Source organism: Bos grunniens, chromosome 8, assembly GCF_055505025.1.
Source record: "Bos grunniens cultivar Pamir isolate PY7600 chromosome 8, Bosgru_T2T1.0, whole genome shotgun sequence".
In the NCBI taxonomy this organism is placed as follows: Eukaryota; Metazoa; Chordata; class Mammalia; order Artiodactyla; family Bovidae; genus Bos; species Bos grunniens.
In genome coordinates, this window is record NC_141172.1 from 15,483,037 (window position 1) to 15,501,275 (window position 18,239).

General features: G+C 43.2%; 1 protein-coding gene across 6 annotated transcripts in view; it reads left to right on the forward strand.

Moving 5' to 3' along the window:
• MOB3B (MOB kinase activator 3B) overlaps positions 1-15,946 on the forward strand; it is a 219,217-nt gene extending 203,271 nt beyond the window's left edge. For all 6 annotated transcript variants that reach the window (XM_086414931.1, XM_086414930.1, XM_086414929.1 and 3 more), the window contains one exon: positions 11,021-15,946. In XM_086414931.1, the coding sequence (XP_086271057.1) occupies positions 11,021-11,050 (30 nt within the window). In that variant the 3' untranslated portion in view covers positions 11,051-15,946. The remainder of the gene's footprint in view (positions 1-11,020) is intronic.
• The last annotated feature ends 2,293 nt before the right edge of the window (positions 15,947-18,239 follow it).

Sequence of the window (18,239 nt, forward strand, 5' to 3'; positions counted from 1 at the left end):
AGGTCCTGAAATTCTGCAGTCACTTGAACTTGCTGAGACTATCTGGTAGGGGATGAAGAGAAATCAGTTCAGTTCAGTTCGGTTCAGTCGCTCAGTTGTGTCCAACTCTTTGTGACCGCATGGACTGCAGCATACCAGGCTTCCCTGTCCATCACCAACTCCGGGAGCTTATTCAAACTCATGTCCATAGAGTTGGTGATGCCATCCAACCATCTCATCCTCTGTCAGCCCCGTCTCCTCTGACTTTCAATCTTTCCCAGCATCAGGGTCTTTTCCAATGAGTCAGTTCTAAGCATCAGGTGGCCAGAGTATTGGAGTTTCAGCTTCAGCATCAGTCCTCCCAATGAACACTCAGGACTGATTTCCTTTAGGATGGACTGGTTGGATCTCCTTGCAGTCCAAGGGACTCTCAAGAGTCTTCTCCAACACCACGGTTCAAAAGCATCAATTCTTTGGCACTCAGCTTTCCTTATGGTTCAACTCTCACATCCATACATGACTACTGGAAAAACCATAGCTTTGACTATACGGACCTTTATAGGTAAACTAATGTCTCTGCTTTTTAATATGCTATCTAAATTGGTCATAGCTTTTCTTCCAAGGAGCAAATGTCTTTTAATTTTATGGCTGTGGTCACCATCTACAGTGATTTTGGAGCCCCCAAAAATAAAGTCTCTCACTGTTTCCATTGTTTCTCCATCTATTTGCCATGAAGTGATGGGACTGGATGCCATGATCTTAGTTTTCTGAATGTTGAGTTTTAAACCAACTTTTTCACTCCCTCTTTCACTTTCATCAAGAGGCTCTTTAGTTCTTCTTCACTTTCTGCCATAAGGGTGGTGTCATGTGCGTATCTGAGGTTAGTGATTTTTCTCCCTGCAATCTTGATTCCAGCTTGTGCTTCATCCAGCCTGGCATTTTGCATGATGTACTTTGCATAGAAGTTAAATAAGCAGGGTGACAATATACAGCCTTGACGTACTCCTTTCCCGATTTGGAACCAGTCTGTTGTTCCATGTCCAGTTCTAACTGTTGCTTCTTGACCTGAATACAGATTTCTCAAGATGCAGGTAAGGTGGTCTGGTATTCCCATCTCTTTAAAATTTTTTCATAGTTTGTTGTGATCCACACAGTCAAAGGCTTTGGTGTAGTCAATAAAACAGTCGATGTTTTTCTAGAACACTCATGCTTTTTTGATGATTCAATGGATGTTGGCAATTTGATCTCTGGTTCCTCTGCCTTTTCTAAATCCAGCTTGAACATCTGGAAGTTCACGGTTCGTGTACTGTTGAAGCCTGGCTTGGAGAATTTTGAGCATTACTTTGCTAGCGTGTGAGATGAGAAATGGAAAGTGAAAGTTGAAAACGTTAGTCACTCGGTTGTGTTGGACTCTTTGTGACCCCATGGACTGTAGCCCACCAGGCTCCTCCGTCCATGGGATTCTTCAGGCAAGAATACTGGAGTGGGTTGCCATGTCCTTCTCCAGGAGATCTTCCCAACCCAGGGATTGAACTCCGGTGTCCTGGATTGCAGGCGAATTCTTTACCACTGACCCACCAGGGAAGTCTACCCCTGTAGTTGTTCTAACACCAGTGTGGCACCCTTCTCACAGCATCATAATGCTGTAAGAGTCCTCGTTGAACCCTTGTCCCTATCCACACTCAGAAATCACCCCATGTTATTATCCCATGTTGCCCCGTGCGTTTAACCATCGCAGAATCCTTGCTGATGCCAGCTAGCTTTCCTTTTGGTTCTGTTCCTCTCTGCTTCTCCAGGAAAACTGCCAGTTCCCAAGGGACTTGCTTTGCTCCCAGTGGTTAGATACTGAGATGAGGAAATAGCAAAATACCTGCTTGACCTCCAGTGAAGAAACATGGCCGGAGGGAAATGGGTATTGACAGGAGGGAGGCCTGGCGTGCTGCAATTCATGGGGTTGCAAAGAGTCAGACACGACTGAGCGACTGAACTGAGGACCCTGAGGGACGGGTGGATTAGGGGTGATTCTGGTGTCTGGAATGGATGGGGGGGTGCGGATGGGGGGGCCGTGGTTAGCAGACCCTTAAGAAATGAAATTTTTGAGATGGTCACCATTTTCAACCCACACACTTGTTAAGGGAGGGAGAAATAGCCAACAGCAAAAGAAAGAAGGGGATAATATGGATACAACTTGGAGGTTTTGAAGTCCTTAAGAAATGGCATTTGTAGGGTGGAGGGCCCACAAAAAGTCATCTTTCCAACCTGGCTACTGCCCCGGCCCAGGGTGGAGGGGGCTGCTAACTGCTGTCAGGAATGAAAAAGTCTTCTCAGTTATAGTGTTTTACTCACATCCTGTCCCCCCCAACCTGTCCAGAAATGTGGTCTCTGTATTTCACGCTGCAGTTCACACCCACTATCCCAAATCTGTCTTTATCTGAGAGGACACTGATGAAAGCCGAGGCACGGCCATGCTCCAGGTTAGGAGGCTTCGAGGAACTGGGGTCCTAAGACTGTGCCGCTGATTGGACTCAAGGAAGCATTTTAGAGAAGGAGCGCTTCCCCACCCCAACCCCGGGCCCTTTGGGGTGGAGTCGCCATTTCTCTTTTGCCTTTTCTGCGACTATAACCTTGACATATTGCCTTTCACATGTGTTGGTGAAGCTCCATTATCAGAGAAGGAAAGAGCCGTATGCGTGTGCGCACACGTGTGTGTATGTGTGTGTGCCTGCGCTCTGTGAGCTGAGAAGTCATTTACTTCTGTCAGTGCCACATCTAACGATATTCTGTGTACTTCAGACTACCTCATTATAGTGGTGGCTGGTGTGGGGAGGGGCCCGCTTACACAAAGGGCTTTTTCACCAAGCTTTGGGCACAGTCTTCTCATTCTTACCACACTGCTACGCCTTCCACACCCACCTTTCCTTCATCTCTTTGTGTCCTGTTCTTCCTCAATCATGACTTTATTTCCAATATTTCTTCCTCCCCCTTTGTCCTTCTTGTTTCTCAGAATTAGCAGAAAATTGGTGAATTGAAAACAAGAAATTGGCTTTAAAATGCTGTTGCTGCAGGACTTCTAAAGCGAATATGTGTTTTATGGTTGTTCAGTCACTCAACTGTGTCCAACTGTGACCCCATGGACTGCAGCACTCCAGGCTTCCCTGTCCTCCACTATCTCCTGGAGTTTACTCAAACTCATGTCTACTGAGTCAGTGATGTGATCCAACCGTCTCATCCTTTGTCACCCTCTTCTCCTGCCCTCAATCTTTCCCAGCATCGGGGTCTTTTCCAATGAGTCGACTCTTCACATCAGGTGGCGAAACTGCTGGAGCTTCAGCTTCAACATCAGTCCTTCCAATGAATATTCAGGGTTGATTTCCTTTAGGATTGACCGCTTTGATCTCCTTGCTGTAAAAAGGACTCTCAAGAGTCTTCCCCAGCACCACAGTTCAAAAGCATCAATTCTTCGACTCTCAGCCTTCTTTATGGTCTAACATATGTTAAAACACTAGAAAAACAAAGAACCTCACTCCTTTTATTTCCCCTCCCAGTAGAGTAATGGAAACAGGATTTGTTTGTTTAATTATTTTTGTTTCTGAGTCAACCAAATCTGGACTCAAACCTTTATCCTTCCTACTTGCTAGCTATGGGAACTTGGGCAAGTTACTTCAATCCTCTGAGCCTCTGTTTCCTCATCTATAAATTAGAAAAAGCATTGCCTACTTCACAGAGTTTTAAACAAGAAGTAAATTCCATGGACAGAGGAGCCTAGTGCGCGACAAGTCCATGAGGTTCCGAAGAGTCAGACGTGCACTCATAATAAACATAAGTGCACCCCCCATAGTAAGGTATTCAGTTTGTATCTCTTTCCAGCTCTCATTTCACAGAGACTTTAAGACCTAATAATTGTTCCTCTTCGTTGGATTTTAGTCTAATTAATGAGTATTTTTAAAGCACCTACTATATGCCAGGTCTTGTGCACCGGGGTCCAAACAGGAATAAGGCATGGTTCATCTCTTCAAGAACAATGTCTTGCCGGAACCAGGAAATAATAAACTATCATAGAACAACGTGAGAGATGCTCTGGGCACGAAGGGAAACCAAAAGAGGAGCTCCTGAGACTTCACGGGGATGAGATGGGAAGGGTGTCCCTGAGGAGGAACACTGATCAAGAGCCTTGAAGGAGGCTGGAGTTGGGAGGAAAGTGCTTTGGGAAGAGAGAGCAAAGGAAAACATATATGTGGGCATTGCCCTGGATTTAACAGTAGAGAAGGGGAGCTGGAGAGCGACGGCTGAGTGGCTGGGAGTCCAGGCCAATGGTAGATGCTGTAGCTGGGAACTGGTGTGAATGCTGTGAGAGACGTTTAGGTTTCAGGTTTAGATGAAGGAGAGTCAACAATGCTAGAGGAATTTTACCTGAAGCATGCTGAGGTGACTGAGAAATCCTTGTTTGCACAAATTGCCTCTCTGAGATCAACTCGGAGTGCAGAGTCCACAGGTCAGGAGTCCTGGGGCTGCCACTATCAGCCTTCGACCTTCAGCAAGTCACTTCCTCCCTCTCAAGTGCTCTTCACATCTCTGGAATGAAGGTGTTGAACAGCAGTCTGTGATTCTGTGATTTTTGTCACTGTTTTTTGGAACTTGTTTTTATAATTCCTAATATTAACTTACTCGTATGGCTATGCTAGCATGATGACTGACACTTAGCAAATATCACATTTCTTTATTCCATGTGAAAATTCAATTCCTAAAATGTATGATGGTGTGTAGGGTGTAGTAAGCTTAAGTCAGTTGGTTTCTTCATAGTCTCGGTCAGGTAAGAAGTCATTTGTGTGACCTGGAATAAATCATTTTATTTCTTTGGACCATTTATTCCCTCCATGGCCAGTTCTAAAATTGGCTACACTGTGAGATAAGAATAAGCTTTGATGCCTAGAATTTATGCAAGTTTGTTCCATGTATATTAAAAACAAAAACAAAAAAAAACTCTTTCAAAGGCTGGCAAAGATCTCTAATTTTAAAATGTGTAGATCAGAACAGAAGTGGTAGAGTATCTTGGGCAAAAGATATGCTGGTTTCATCCATCATCACCTTTTCTCACAAAGACTAGGTAACATCATTTTAACTTTATTTCCAGAACTAAATATTTCAATTTGGAGATTTTGCCTACTTCTCTTTTTATTATTTGAATGACGAGAGCTTGTTTTTTAGGGAAAATTTCATGTGTATTAAAAAAATCTAGAGAATATGTAAAAGGCAAATACCAGGAATAGAAAACATATATTATTTCATTCACCCAGAGATGAACTTATCATGCTGGACTCATAATTTATATTTTTTCCTAAAATAATTGGATCAAACCATATATACTATTGGGCTTCCCAGGTGGCTCTAGTGATAAAGAACCCCCTGCCAATGCAGGAGATGTAAGGAGACACAGGTTTAATCCCTGGGTGGGGAAGATCCCCTGGAGGAGCGCATGGTAACCCACTCCAGTATTCTTGCTTGGAGAACCCCTTGGACAGAGGAGCCTGGCAGGCTACAGTCCATGGGGTTGCAAAGAGTCGAACACGCCTGAGCAACTAACACTTTTACAACTTTATAACTATATATATATAATCACAACATAAATACACACACCCATAAACACACAAACACACCTTTGTGTTAAGAGTTTATCCATTCACTTTCAATTGTTTAACATAGCCTATACAGTATTGGAAACTGGAATTTGATTCTTAATTATTAGTTGTAATCATTCCCCGTCCTTTGTCTTCCAAGTGCCTAAATCAGAGTATTTTGATGGTTGATCTTGAAGGATGTCAAAGTTTGCCAGGCATAGAAGGGCCGAAGGCATTTCTTAGATAGAAGAAACAGTCGGTGAGAAGCTACTAGAAGCCTTATAGAATGGGCTGTTGGAGACCGAGGAAGATTCTAGTTTGCCTGGCAGGTGTGGTGAGTGGGCGGGGCTTCAACCGGAGGTGGGCAGGGTTGGTGGGTGGGGCTAGGAAGAGCTTTGTTTGCCAGGCTGCAGAGTGTGGAATTTGTTCTGCTGAGAGTAGGGAATGGGGTTCTTTACAGAATCAATTACTGCCTCATGTAAAGCAGTGGCACGGAAGGAGCACAACCAAATCCTGACCTTTTTCTTAAGAATTTGTTGCTTAGTCACTCAACCGTGTACGACTCTTTGCAACCCCATGGACTGTAGCCCGCCAGGCTCCTCCGTCAATGGGATTCTCCAGGCGAGAATACTGGAGTGTGGATTTCTTAAAATCCAGGTGCTTGAGAAGTCTTTGTATACAAGCCAAATACAGACTTCAGGAACATTTCTCAGAAAATTCGCACCACCTTTGCAGAAACCTCTTAAGCACTTTGCGAACGGGCATGCTCTCGCTTCAGTTGTGTCTGACTTTTTGCGATGCCATGGACTGTAGCCCGCCAGGCTCCTCTGTCCATGAGATTCTCCAGGCAAGAATACTGGAGTGGGTTGCCATGCCCTCCTCCAGATTGGAGTTCTATAGTGGACTGAATATGACATTGTGGGTTCAGGTAACTCCTGCAATAGCAAATTCATCCCCAAAGAGCAAACTGCATAGTTGTCGTTCAGGCCACTTTCCCTGTAAGAAAGCATGTGTTTGGCCCTGCTGGATGCCTGCAGGAGGGCTCTGATGGAGAGGAAACCCATGGAACCCAATATTAGCTGGGTTTTTTTAGTTTGAGGTTTTTTTCCTCAGAACCAGGTTTTTTTGTTTTTTGTTTTTTAAGCCGGCCCATTGGCGCCACCCAGTGGGGAATTACTAGAATACAGTAGTGAAAGCCTGTAGGCTTTAAAATTTTTATTTATTTATTTAACTGGAGGATAATTACTTTCCAATATTGTGACGGTTTTTTCCATACATCAACATGAATCGGCCACCCCCCTCCCCACCCTATCCCTCCAGGTTGTCAGAGAGCACAGGCTTTGGGTGCCCTGCTAGATGCATACATTAAACTTGCACTGGTTACCTATTTTACATATGGTAATGTACATGTTTCAATGCTATCCTCTCAAGACACCGCACCTTCTCCTTCTCCCACTGAGTCCTTTATGTCCCTGTCTCCTTTGCTGCCCTGCACATAGGATCGTTGTTACTATCTTTCTAGATTCCACATATTATGTGGTATTTGTCTTTCTCTTTCTGACTCACTTCACTCTGTATAATAGGCTCTAGGCTCATCCACCTCATTAGAACTGACTCAAATGCATTCATTTTTATAGCTGAGTCATATTCCCTTGTGTATATGTACCGCAACTTCCTTATCTTGTGTATACGTACCACATATATAGCTGAGTCATATTCCCTCGTGTATATGTACCACAACTAGCTTATAGGCTTCTGAAGGATGGATCCAACTGAGCCTTCCTCAAGTTTCAGATCTAGTTCAACCATTCATTCCCTGTAAGAATGTTAAGAAGGTTCCTTGTAAACAGTCTTTCTCTTGTGTGTGAGGCTGCATGGTGTGGTGAGGAAAGCACTGGTTCTGGCTTTTCACAGACTCACTCTACCTTTGCTGAAGTTCCATATCCTCTCAAACTCTTCAAAAGCCTTCCATATTTCTAGTGTCCATAACTGTGGCATAAGTGTTTAGCATTTAGTGACATAATTGTTTTAGTATTTACCCACTGTACTTGAAATTCAAAGTGGCGTCGGTCTGGGTAAAGAAAAAAATATCTCTTTGGCATTTTGAACAGTCAGGAATGATTGCAACCACCTGTAATTAATATATTTTAATTAATAAGTCACTGGCATCCAAATGCATAGTCAGAAGACTGTTTCAGAGACTTTAAACCATGATCACACGGTGTAGTGGAAAGAGCCGGCTTTTGCCCCCAGATAGACCTGAGTTTAAATCTCACTGCTGCCACTTTCTGTGTGACTTTGATAAGTCATTCTCCGTTTTTGAGCCGGTTTCCTGATCAGGCCAGTGGGGATGGCAAATCTTCCTTTACAGAATCAGAGTTAGGGTTACACGAAGTGATGCCTGTGGAGCCATGAGGGAAACCGAGCCTGGCGGACAGCGGGCCTTCACTTGACGGAAGTAACCGTTCCCATTGAGGCTCTTGACGGAAGTAACCGTTCCCATTGAGGCTCTTGACGGAAGTAACCATTCCCATTGAGGCTCTTGACGGAAGTAACCGTTCCCATTTAGGCTCTGCGGTTACCCTTCATCTTTACCCGTTCAGCCCGCCGGTTCACCTTACCCATTCACCCTGAGCACATCACTTCTGCTCGGAGGCCCGGATTTCTCTTTGGTCAAAGTTTTACCCAGAGACAATGATATAAACACCCAAATCATCTTTTCTTTCTGTAACACTGACCCGCTGCAAATAATTACAAGAATTAGTTATAAAACCAAAATTGTCTTGATGCCATGATCTCTCCTTTACTTCCTGTCTTTTTCTTTCATACATAGACACACACACACACACACACACACACACACACTTTGCATCCCCACCTCATTTTCTCTGTCTTAAAAAGTTAACCAAAAACACAAGAACCTCTGGAAGCTTAACAGAGGAACAGCAAATCCCTTTTAAGGTTGTCATCATCTCCATCCCCCACATCAAGTGCCTGGGTCCTTATTCACACCTTATTGTGTGGCTACCTGTCTCCACAGTCCTGTGCCCCCATCCTGCCCCAGCCCCTCTGCTCCAGCCACAGAAGCACACTTGCAGGCTCTGCTTCGGCCGGGCTTCCCTCCAACAAGCATGCTCAGTCACTCAGTTGTGTCCGACTCTTTGTGTGAACGTGTACTGAGTCCATGCATATCAATACTTTCAAGCTTCCCACTCACCTCAAGTAGGCATCACGGGTCCATCTCGCAGATGAGGACCCTGTGGGCCCATTCACTGCTGGATTAGACAAACCTTTCTCCATCATCACTTGCCAGGCATTGGGGAAACAGATAGCAGGCACAGCCCCTTTCTCCATGGATCTTATGAGATCTTACAAGGGATGAATCCAGGAAGCAGGAATGCAGCAGATAATAAACTTTCCAATTGTGAAGAAGGGTGCCATGAAACAGCTGAAGAGGAGGTTTGGGAAGGTAACCCTAGAAAAGGGCCACTTGAGCTAAAACCCAAAGGCGCAGGGAGGTCACATACGGAGGTGGTGAAGACAGACCGTGTACTCAGTTACTGAGTTGTGCCCAACTCTTTGCAAACCCATGGACTGCTGCCTACCAGGCTCCTCTGTCCATGGGATTTCCCAGGCAAGAATACTGGAGTGGGTTGCCATTTCCTTCTCCAGGGATCTTCCCGACCGAGGGATGGAACCTGAGACTCCTGCATTGGAAGGCAGCTTCTTCACCACTGAGCCATCAGGGAAGCCCAGTGAGGACAGGGTGAGATCTAAATGTGGGCGGACTGGGTTCTACTGTGCATCATCCCCTCCTCTAAAGAGTTACGTTTATATCGTTGTATTTTATATCTTTTTCTCCCCAATAAACTGTATACTTCCTTGAGAAGAGTGACCTCATCTCCCAGGTACCCGGCCCATAGTACTGAGCATAACTAAATGGCCACTTAATTTTTCAGTATATGTATCTTGAATACCTTATTTAGTATTACGAGTGCAAAAGTATTTACCTAGATCTGCTAGGTAAATTTCTTTATTTAGGTTATTTCTTTAACCAACACACTGCTATGGTTTTCTGAGAGTTTCTGAGCAACTGGCATGCCTGTTTGCAAGGTCTTCTTAGGGATCAAACCTCGGTCTCCTGCATTGCAGGCAGATTATTTACCATCTGAGCCACCAGGGAAGCCCTACTTCCTCAGATGTTCCCTATGGGGAAGGGAGTGTTGGCTGGAGGGTGATCTGGGGTAGGACTGCACAAGAGAGGTAGCAGCTGCATCAGCTCTATGCAGGTGGAACTTGGAAGCAGCTCCTTCGACAAATTAAAATGACATGAAATGTGTCCTAAATGCCACAAGGTACAAGGCGCCTTCCCAGCCTGCAAACCAGGCCATTCTTGGGGATGAAAGAAAAGCCGTTGCCCTGTGCCAGACATGTGGCTAGATATGAGGGGTTCCGTGAGGATTTCTTCTTCCTGACACTTTGGAGCTCACAGTTGAGGAGAGCAGACAGACATGCCCACCGTCCACGAGTGCACGCACACACACGATGTACAAACCGGCTCCTTGTGTGCATGACTCCAGGTGGGCAAAGGCAGGAGTTGTGGCAAATCCCCAGTGGGTGGGGCAGGAAGGCTTCCCAGGCAGGAAGGCTTTCTGGAATTGGGAACATGAATGGCAATTAGCCAAGTAAGGAGGACAGGGCCTTGTAGGAGCAGGCCACGGGCAAGAGTCTCGCCTGTGTAGAGGCCCCGAGAAAGAGAACCGATGGCACGTTTGAGATCTGTAAATGCCCGCAAGAACCAGGCAGCTGGTGAGGGTGGTGAAAGGCGAGCTGGATATGGTTGCCCATCAGACACACTGGGCTGTTCCTCCTTTCTATTAAGAAATGTCCTTCCTCCCACTTTTCTTGAATTGTTTGCACTGAAGCTAGCTTTTGTTTTTCTACCTTTGATCAAATCTTAGGGAAAGAGAAATTGTGTTCTCCTCTGAGAAAAATGCAATTAACCATATCAATCAGTAAATGATACTTAGACTCCTGATGGGCAGAGAGCTGGGAGTGGTGGAGACTGGGGCAAACTGGAGAGAATATTTTCCATCTACAGAGGACAGAGCCATTCTTGACTCCAGCTATCCAGTGGCTCTAAATCTTGCAGTTTTTCCTGAAACACAGTGCAACCTGGATTTTTGGCAAGTTGGCTAAGTTTTTTAAACAATGCTCTGATATATTAAAAAAAAAAAAAAAAAAGGAAGAAACAAAAGCCCCAGCCAACAGGCACACATCTGTATGCTGAACCTTATTCTAGGGCCATGATTGTACCCTCCTGTTTAAAGGCTCCAGAGGTTGCCAGGGCATTTTCAGAATCCTTCAACAAGTCATTGCTCTGCCTATAAGTTACTCCTAACCATCCTTCTCCCCCTGCCTTCCAGAAAGAGATGACGAGCAGGATGTGTCACTAACGGCCCCATCTTACCCTCCGGAAGAAAGAGGAAAGCTGTTTTCCTCCTGGCGGCCAGGCGGGCAGGAGGGAGACTTCCCAGGCTGGAGAGGCGCGCCTACTGCCAGGAACAGGCCGAGCTGGAGACCAGCGGTGACTCCGGAGAGAGGTTCCCTGCTCACCTCCTGTGCTCCCAACCCTCTGAGTGCTGCTAGCGTGACCTGTGGACCCGCCGGGAGGGAAGGACCACCCCTCGCCCATCCTGGAGAAAGGATGCCCCTGCACTTAACACGCACAGCCGAGCTGTGCGGTTCTGCCTGTGACCTGACACCTAAGCTTTGCTGAAATTCAGGTTTTGCGCCCAAGGTCCTTATTCCTACTTACTTACCTGTCTCCTCAGCCGGCTGCCTTTTCTGTAACGTGTGTTCTAAGTACCCAGTGAATTTTGGAACTCTGGATGCACAACCAGTTTTTCTCTAACAAGCCCTTGATGCTGTGGTCTCGGCTGGGAGGTCTGACGCCCCCCGGCTCACAGCATCCGCGCAGTTTTCCCCCATAAGCAGTTTTACCAGGGACCATTCCGCGCGGCGGCTTTTCTCTGCCCCAAACAGGGTCTGCACACTTTCACTGCAGGGAAGAGACTGGTCTCCAGCCTAAGGCTGGCTAGTTACCAGTTCACCCTGAACAGAGTATCTTTTTTTTAAAAACCACGCCATTCCTTGTCTCTTCCGGTCAAGATTTTTTTTTTTCCTGTTTCTCCGAAGAGAGAAATAAAGGAAGTTATAAATGACCAAGAATGATCAGCAGAAGCACTGAGCCAGATTAATGCAGTGTTTGTTCGTTATTAAAGGGTGTGGTGGCTGTCTCTACGTTAATACTGAGATTTCAGTTGGGGGAAGAAAAAAGTACAATGGGTAATTTGATGCCTGTAGCTCAGACACCCAGCCCATTGACTTGTTATCTTCCCAACCGGCCCTCTGAGCTTCTAGATCCAGTCGATGTTTTCTTCCTGTTCCTCCGCACTCCCCACCTCCTCCGCCCATTACGTTTGACATTACAAAACAAAGTTAATTTCTGCCCGGGTGATGCTCCTGCCATGGTTGCCAAGGTAACAGGCAAGCTGGAGCCGTGTTCCTTCTTCCATCCTTGCCAATGTTTGGATCCCAGCAGACAGACTCATTCTGTGCTGCATCCTGCCTTTTGAAAGCTACCTGACTTTTCGCTAAAGTAATGTTGCCTTCACTGATTCATTCGCAAAACTGTGGTGGTCCCAAGAGTCTGTAAGTAGGGGGTGATGATACTTCCGGTGATCATTTGAATTTGACAAAATAGCAGTTGGTGGAGGGAAGTAGCTGAGAATGTATTAGTGAATTTTAATGTAATACTGATTAAAGAATAACTTAACAACTCTGACTTTGTCTCATTACATGTGACATGTAAAAGCCATCTGGGGCTGCCACAAGAGCCTGGAAAGGCATGAAACCTTTCTTTGGTCCAAACTAAGAAAGGACTGACTCTCTGGGCACTGCGGCATTCTGTGTTGACCTAAACCAGCAAACCAACCCTTGTTCTGTGTTTTGTCAAATGCCGTAATGCCGTCTCATGGAATTCAAATGCTGCTACCTCTCTTCATATTGTGTTCTGATCAAGAACAAACATACCATTTTTTGGTTTGGTTTTGTTGGCTTCCTAAGTAACTTTGAGAGGACAAGATAGAGATTTTCTCAGCATCATTTCTGCTTTAAAGGATCCAGAGAACAGACGAATGAGCCCGTCTTCCTGACCTATGCGCTATGCAGTAAGTGCCACATGGGAGTGTTGAGCAGTGGGACGGAGAAGTGACAGCTCAGAGCCAGGTCCTGGAAGGAACTCTGAAGCTTGGCACCATGGAAAACCACAGGAGTTTTGCTTGAAAAATCTGACATTTCAATTAATGCCTAATCAAGTAGGATGCTGGACTCTGAAGACTTTTGTTATGAGTTCTTTCGAAGTTTATTTTCTATTAACTGTGCATGTGAAATTTCCACTCAATTAAAAAAAAAAATCTGGATTTTTTTTTTTTTTAACTTCTTGGAACAATTTCCTCATGGTTATATTGATCACTGCACTTCTAGGAAAAGTGCTGGCAAGCCACTCTTATTTTTTGATTATAGATGGTTCCTATTCCTACAGAACTTTGTTTGGCAAATTGTGAAGAAAATCACTATAGGCGATTCTTTATGTCTTTGGCTTGACTACATCCTGAGAACTTCTGGCAAATGCAGATCTGAGCTTCTGTGGCCCTTCAGGCATCTCCTGCTTTCTGGATCTGCAGTTGACACCTGGCTTCTTCCTTCTGACCTGGCTGGCTCCCCTCATTTCCCCCTATTATTTGAAAGTTGAGTAATACATGCATCTATGATTTTTTTTTTTTTTTGAGAAATGTCAAAGTGGGAACTTCAAAAGGAAAAGATTACAGTGACATCCGTATTCCCACAGTTGTCAGTCTCTTTAGTTAATGGTTTAGAGTCCTTCTTTTATGTATGTTTGGGGTCTGTGTGTGTGTGTGTGTGCAAGTATGTGGGTTTTTCATGGCACTGACATTATTAAAGAGTTCAAGCTGCTTTGAACTCCAGAATGTCCCACAATCTAGAATTTTTTTCTGATTGTTTCCTCATTATTAGATTCTGTTAAACATTTTTAGCCAGAACACTACATAAGTGGTGGTGTTTCTTTCCTTCTGCATCACACTAGGAAGCATGTAATGTTCAGTTATCTCTTTTCATGATAAATACTAAGCTTGATTAGTGGGTTGAGGTGTCATCTGCCTGATGCATTCATTAAGTTCCATAATTCATCATAAACCTCTGAAATTCAATATTCATATACAGTGTGAGACTACTTTCCTTTCTTAATGTTCCAAAGAAGTCCAGAAGTTCCAAAAGATTACAGCCATTGCAGTTAGAAGTTGTTGCAGTGACAAAGAGTTCATCTCTTCCTGTGTCACAGGGGGAAGAAGCTAAAAGTTTCCTTCTGCAGATAATGCATGAGTATGCTGGATACTGAGAATTTGCTGTGGTCCCTGGAGCCATAGATAAAATGTATATAACTTTTTTCTGCAGATCCCCAGTGACCTCCCATTCAGACTGATGGTTTATTTTAGAGAGCATGTATTTTCATGAAAGGTGATTGCCCAAGAGTGCAAAAACTGATTTAGGTGGGGAGGAAATCTTAGATATTACACTGAGTCATGGCCCTCCCAAGGAGCTACAGTATGTGCACAGATATAAAGTATGTATTTAGTATTAAAATTTCATGGGGATGGGGAATGATTAGGAATAGAATGTCTAAAAGGGCTCTTTAGGAAGATGATAGTGAAAAAAATAGATTGAGAAATACTCATCTGGGGTCAGTTTCTGCTTCTGAAACTGTTCATTTTCTCTTCCTGGGGTGTTTGCTCATTTCTGAGGGCCCGGATAAGTGGAAATGACTTTGAGAGGTTTTGTTTTGTTTTGTTTTAGCTATTCCTTCTACAACCTTCCAAACCATATCAGTTTGGAAGGTTTTTGGTAGGTTTTTCCAGGTGAAAAACCCATTCTCCTCTCAACAGTCTTTGGGCACAGAAATCCTGCAGCATCCTCTGGTGTAACCCCCAGATCATATTCCATGTGAAACCTTTCCATTCAACTGGCGTTAACTATTATATTGTCTCTGAGTTTCAGCTCACCTTTTCTAGTGTCCCACATTAAGAAAGATCCAAAAACTCTAAAAAGTAAAACATAGGTAAAAACATACTAAATGAGAGCTTTGTTTGCACGTCCACTAAGTATTGGAAGCCTCTCACCAGTTGTCCTTCAGCCTTCCTTGTTTATCATCTCCCATTGGCTGAATTCTCTTGGAAGTCCTGTTGTGCCATTGCTAACATTTCTATACTTCAGTCTGAAGCCTTCCCAAAGCTGTCTATGCCACTGTGCGTTATAGATATAACCAGCAGTGAACATGTAAGAAGTCGCTGCATGCTTTCTCCATACTGTGCTGTGTCTTTGCTAACTCCTGATTTGATTGTATACGTTTATAAATTTTCTATTATATTTGCTCATACTAAATCCTTGTTTATATTCTGAAACACCATTTTGACCGATCTTCTTGAATGTCCTACTGTTAGCATTCTTTGTAAGATTACACTGAGATGTTTTAATTCCCTTTTTCATTGGCGAAGCACTAGGGGACATGGATAATTTCTCTCCTCATTTGTGGTGATGATGTCATTCTGGTCATTGCTGGAAGCATCACTTCCTATGGTCTCTATCCTTATATCACTTCCACATCCCATGGGTATCACACTGTGAATAAAAGAAATATCATAGGAAAAGTACAAGAAATGCGTCCAAAGGCAAAATCACTGAAAGGAGTCTGATGTGTCACTTGGATAATACTGTTGTCCTTTGGTCCTTTTACTTCTTAATAAAATAGGTGATTCTTGATGAAATAGGTGATTCTCTCCTAGAATTAGCCAAACAAAGCATGTTTGGGAAATAATGTCTTTTTTTCCTCTGCTTTAAAAATACTTCAACAAGAATATTTTATAACAAGCTATTCCCTCTCGGAGTTGTTAATTCTGGACAAGACTTTTTCAAAGAATAAATAAGGATTTCTGTAACTGTTAGAGGGAAGAGTCCATTTCTAATCTGACAATTAAGCAGTTTTACTAGCTTTGAGTGTTCTAATTTCAAAGTTTTTCAGTGTCTTTTCTAATAGCATCAAGAAAAGAGATTTAGCATAATTTTAGTTCCATTTGTGATTAAGGCTTTGGTTACAAGAGCAAACTAACAATAAAAAACAATTAAAAATGGAAGATAAAACTAAAGGATATTTATGAAATCAGTTCTTCATGAGTTTAAGAATTCAAATGTCCCAAATAAAAGACACACAGCCATCATCTAACTTGTCTTTTTTCTGTTTGACTTATTTCTTTAACAAATACATTCTTCATCTTGCAATGATCTTGGAACAATAAATGAAAAGCAAGGTTAATTTTACAAAAACCTAATTCAGAATTTATTTTCGAACCCATGCACATATTTGCATTGTAGCAGAAGTTCCTTCGTTCTATGACAAGTTTTCCCAGGAGGGTGTCTTGTGTAGCTTCTCAACTGATTAATGTTGTACTGCTTTTTTCTTGCAGTAGGATTCAGTATTAAGTTTGGTCATGACCTGGAATACAAAGATAGGAAGTCTATATTGTAGAAAAAGCTCATCAGTCAGAGTAAATAAACCTGAAGTAGAATCTCAGGCTTGCCCCTACCTTATTTGTGTGACATTGGGTAGTATATCTGTCCCTCAGAATTCTAAACTACAACTGGACTTATAGATTTGTTCCTATGTAGCTTATAATTTGGGGGGATAATAATGTAAGATTAAACGTCCATTATGTCCCTCGTGAATCCAATGGACATGAACTTGGGCGAACTCCAGGAGATGGTGAGGGACACGGAGGCCTGGCGTGCTGCATCCATAGGGTCACAAAGAGTCAGATATGACTTAGCGACTGAACAACAAGATTAAAATACAAACATATTTAGAAAAGCAGAAGTGTATAAATTCTGTATGTGCTATGTGCTGTATTCAGTTGTGTCTGACTCTTTGTGACCCCATGGACTGCAGCCTGCCAGGCTGTTCTGTCCATGGGGATTCTCCAGGCAAGCATACTGAAGTGGATTGCCGTGCCCGCCTCCAGGAGATCTTCCCAACCCAGGGATCAAACCCAGGTATCCTGCACTGCAGGTGGATTCTTTACCCGCTGAGCTACCAGGGAAGTCGTACATTTTGTATACTTATATATTATTAGTACATTTGCAGTCACTATGTAATAATTGTACATGACTCTAGTAACAGCCCCTGTTCTGATAAGCAACAATATAATACTATGTCTTACAAAAGCTGTGATTTCTAGACACAGAGCAGAGAGGAATGAGACTTCTGGAACGTGATCACACGTATGAAGTCTTCCTCTGCTTCTCGGGTTCACTGTCTGAAATGTGTACCATGATGTGACCAAGAGGCAGGCTGTGAACTGGATTTGTCCTGCAGGCATGATTTGTTGAATCTACATAGATTGTTGTTGTTGTGTTTAGCTAGCTGCCAACATTTAAAAATGGGAAAACTTGATCTGAAAATCAGAATTTCTGGCTTCTCCAACTAAATCAGAAGATCTGGCAACACTAGGCTTTTGTTTTCTTGTGGCAAGAATTGGCTGAGAAGTGGCTGGCCCATTTAGATGAGGTTGTCTCTCCAGTTTACTGCCGCCCGCACCACTCCCTGTTGCTGCCCAGACATGGCTGCTTGTCAGTTACCATCGTCCTCTGACACTGGGATGCTTCACTCACATACATTTCTTGCCACTCCCCGAAGGCATTTCAGGTCACAGCCCCTGCTCCACTGTGTCTAGGGGGACCACTGAGGAAACCACTATTTTAATTTTCAAATGTATCCCCAAACACATTGAATATTTGCTGTATTATTAGATTCTCTCTAGAAACCTATACTGTATTCATGATAATAAATGGAAAACTGTCTTAAAGACAAGAAATTCAAACCAGATGCCTTTAGTCTTTCCATCCAACAACAGCAAAAATTGATACTCCCATAAGAAGCTTACTTCCCAAGGAAGCTAAGCTGACCATTAAATCTATCCACTCTTTCAATATCCTAAATTCTTAAATTTCAACTCTGCTTCTAAGCAGACTTCATTGCTACATTAACCAAAATGATAAAGAACTGTCATTGGGAAGTAATTGTAGTGTCATCTGTAACAATTACATATTTCATCTGACTTTTAGTTCATTATTAAGTAGATATTAACAGAATACATTATTTTTAATGGAAACCTCTTGTTTTAATGCAGCATCATCAACTAACTGGGTTTCATGAAGACAAAAAACAAACAAAAATTCTCAGTACTTAATAAATTAAGATCTAAATGAGGAAATCTAATTAATGTAATTAAACTTTGATTGAGCTTGTAAAATGTACTACTGCATACTAAATTAAGTTGAATATCTGCTCTAGAGGAAATTGTATCATATAATTGAGACATGACCTCACCTATTACCAAATCAGCAGAGGATAAGACTAACCATTTTCAAGAAATAGAGCATAAAATTCTGTAAAGCAATTACCCTTCAAGTTAAAAATTTTAAGAAAGAAATATATAGAACATAGAGGGGGAAGGT